A 3152-nucleotide genomic window follows, 5' to 3' on the forward strand; every position below is an offset into this window, starting at 1 on the left:
TTTAGCTCTCAGGTTGCCAACCTGCTCCTGAAGGTTATTCACCAAGTCTTCGGTGGCAGCAGCAACAAGTAGCTCAGTTCTCTGCGGTCCGACAGGTACATTTATACATTTGTGGTCTTGTACGTGCCCCCCTTTTTCCTTGTTCTGTGTATGCAGGTTGTTCTGTTTTCTCTGGAGGCTGAGAATACTAGACAGATTAATAATTGAGTACATAAATAGACCATACACAAAAATGTTAGCGTTCAACATTAAGTAGAATCCCACAAGTATCCCTATTTAATATTGAAAGACTTGCTTAACTATATATCATCCATCGCACTTAATATACCCCTCACAAACTCTATAGCTATGGTTACAATATCTTTATATAATTACAAAACCTGGACTGATAAATCAATGATGTATCTCTGATACGTATTGTGTGGAAAGTCTCTGGGAATGACAGTCACGGCTCTCTGCAGGGACAGGTTCGAGAAGCGAGCGATGGTATGTGTTCGCTCACTTCCCGATCTATTGAGCCGACATGTGGCAGTTTCATTTTCACAGGTCGGCTCAGATTATGAAGCTGAGTGAAAATCACTCCCCTCATAGTTCTCCTTTTAATTGTTTTGTGGAAAGCCTCTGGACACCTACAACAGCAAGCCCATCATCCGCTAGCAATAGAAAAAGTATAGTTGCCTAGTCACCTCAGTTATTTGTGTTTCCTCTGGCCTAACAGGAACTGTTAATAAAAAAATAAAATACGAACAGTTTTGACAGTTTTCTTTCTTTCAGGCCTGACTAGGATTAACTTTTGGGTTTTTTGTGTGTTTTTTTCATCCAAGTTGTGGGACCATTCCTTCCCATCACCACCTTGGTTTTCCCCAAGGTCTGTTGTCATCCTGAGAAGAAGCAAGGAGGTGTGGGATAGTGATGGCGCCCATGATGGCCAGCTGGGCCCTGATGTATGCTGCTGTTTTGTAAAGGGATTGCTGGCATCCCTGGATCTATGGGGAGGTGTGGGGGTGCTTGGGCTAGAGCAGGCCTACACTCTCTCCCGGGTCCCTAATATGGTGGACCATATTGGAGGGAGGGGGAGCAAGGATAATCCTTACAACCCTTAATGGCCAGAGTCCTTTTGGTTTGCCATACTGCACAGATTGTGCAAGACTCCTTGTAGATTACTTCCAGTCATCTGTGATCTGGGCCCAACTTGCCCCAGGTCATCAGGACTTGGGAAATGGTAAAACAGCCTTCCCTATTCTCAAACCCATCCAATGATGAGCAACATCTTCATGCTTAGATTTGCTCACAAGCATACTATGTTATCCTAAGTAATCCAAACAATGGAAAAAAATAATTGGCCTATTTGTACTGTTTGCAGGACCAAGAGTTGCTAAGGTGTCAAAGAACACTATAGATCAGATACGCCATTTCGTAGCATGCTGTACATGCTTTTAAAAGTAGAATCTCCCAGTGATGTTAAGAGGTAAAGGTAAGGACTTGAGTTAAGTTTGAGTGGTTAATGTGATCTTTGCTTTTAGCTCTCAGGTTGCCAACCTGCTCCTGAAGGTTATTCACCAAGTCTTCGGTGGCAGCAGCAACAAGTAGCTCAGTTCTCTGCGGTCCGACAGGTACATTTATACATTTGTGGTCTTGTACGTGCCCCCCTTTTTCCTTGTTCTGTGTATGCAGGTTGTTCTGTTTTCTCTGGAGGCTGAGAATACTAGACAGATTAATAATTGAGTACATAAATAGACCATACACAAAAATGTTAGCGTTCAACATTAAGTAGAATCCCACAAGTATCCCTATTTAATATTGAAAGACTTGCTTAACTATATATCATCCATCGCACTTAATATACCCCTCACAAACTCTATAGCTATGGTTACAATATCTTTATATAATTACAAAACCTGGACTGATAAATCAATGATGTATCTCTGATACGTATTGTGTGGAAAGTCTCTGGGAATGACAGTCACGGCTCTCTGCAGGGACAGGTTCGAGAAGCGAGCGATGGTATGTGTTCGCTCACTTCCCGATCTATTGAGCCGACATGTGGCAGTTTCATTTTCACAGGTCGGCTCAGATTATGAAGCTGAGTGAAAATCACTCCCCTCATAGTTCTCCTTTTAATTGTTTTGTGGAAAGCCTCTGGACACCTACAACAGCAAGCCCATCATCCGCTAGCAATAGAAAAAGTATAGTTGCCTAGTCACCTCAGTTATTTGTGTTTCCTCTGGCCTAACAGGAACTGTTAATAAAAAAATAAAATACGAACAGTTTTGACAGTTTTCTTTCTTTCAGGCCTGACTAGGATTAACTTTTGGGTTTTTTGTGTGTTTTTTTCATCCAAGTTGTGGGACCATTCCTTCCCATCACCACCTTGGTTTTCCCCAAGGTCTGTTGTCATCCTGAGAAGAAGCAAGGAGGTGTGGGATAGTGATGGCGCCCATGATGGCCAGCTGGGCCCTGATGTATGCTGCTGTTTTGTAAAGGGATTGCTGGCATCCCTGGATCTATGGGGAGGTGTGGGGGTGCTTGGGCTAGAGCAGGCCTACACTCTCTCCCGGGTCCCTAATATGGTGGACCATATTGGAGGGAGGGGGAGCAAGGATAATCCTTACAACCCTTAATGGCCAGAGTCCTTTTGGTTTGCCATACTGCACAGATTGTGCAAGACTCCTTGTAGATTACTTCCAGTCATCTGTGATCTGGGCCCAACTTGCCCCAGGTCATCAGGACTTGGGAAATGGTAAAACAGCCTTCCCTATTCTCAAACCCATCCAATGATGAGCAACATCTTCATGCTTAGATTTGCTCACAAGCATACTATGTTATCCTAAGTAATCCAAACAATGGAAAAAAATAATTGGCCTATTTGTACTGTTTGCAGGACCAAGAGTTGCTAAGGTGTCAAAGAACACTATAGATCAGATACGCCATTTCGTAGCATGCTGTACATGCTTTTAAAAGTAGAATCTCCCAGTGATGTTAAGAGGTAAAGGTAACTTTGGCCTCAGCATAGACTAATACCTAGTTGTTTACCTGAACAGCTCTGCAGAGCTGGCATCTGTTTTTATATGGATGTTTGACACAACCGGATCCGTGCTCTCCAGTCATGACTTGGTATTGGGAAGTAGATCCTGCATGCAGAAGCCCCCCCC

The 3152-nt window shown here is 43.4% G+C and overlaps 1 protein-coding gene across 1 annotated transcript in view; it reads left to right on the forward strand.

Moving 5' to 3' along the window:
- GEMIN2 (gem nuclear organelle associated protein 2) overlaps positions 1-3152 on the forward strand; it is a 13229-nt gene that overhangs the window by 3616 nt on the left and 6461 nt on the right. Inside the window, exon 3 of the mRNA XM_018559269.1 lies at positions 6-95. Coding sequence (XP_018414771.1) covers positions 6-95 — 90 coding nt within the window. The remainder of the gene's footprint in view (positions 1-5; positions 96-3152) is intronic.

Source organism: Nanorana parkeri, unplaced genomic scaffold (genome assembly GCF_000935625.1).
Source record: "Nanorana parkeri isolate BGI_ZX_2015 unplaced genomic scaffold, ASM93562v1 scaffold386, whole genome shotgun sequence".
In the NCBI taxonomy this organism is placed as follows: Eukaryota; Metazoa; Chordata; class Amphibia; order Anura; family Dicroglossidae; genus Nanorana; species Nanorana parkeri.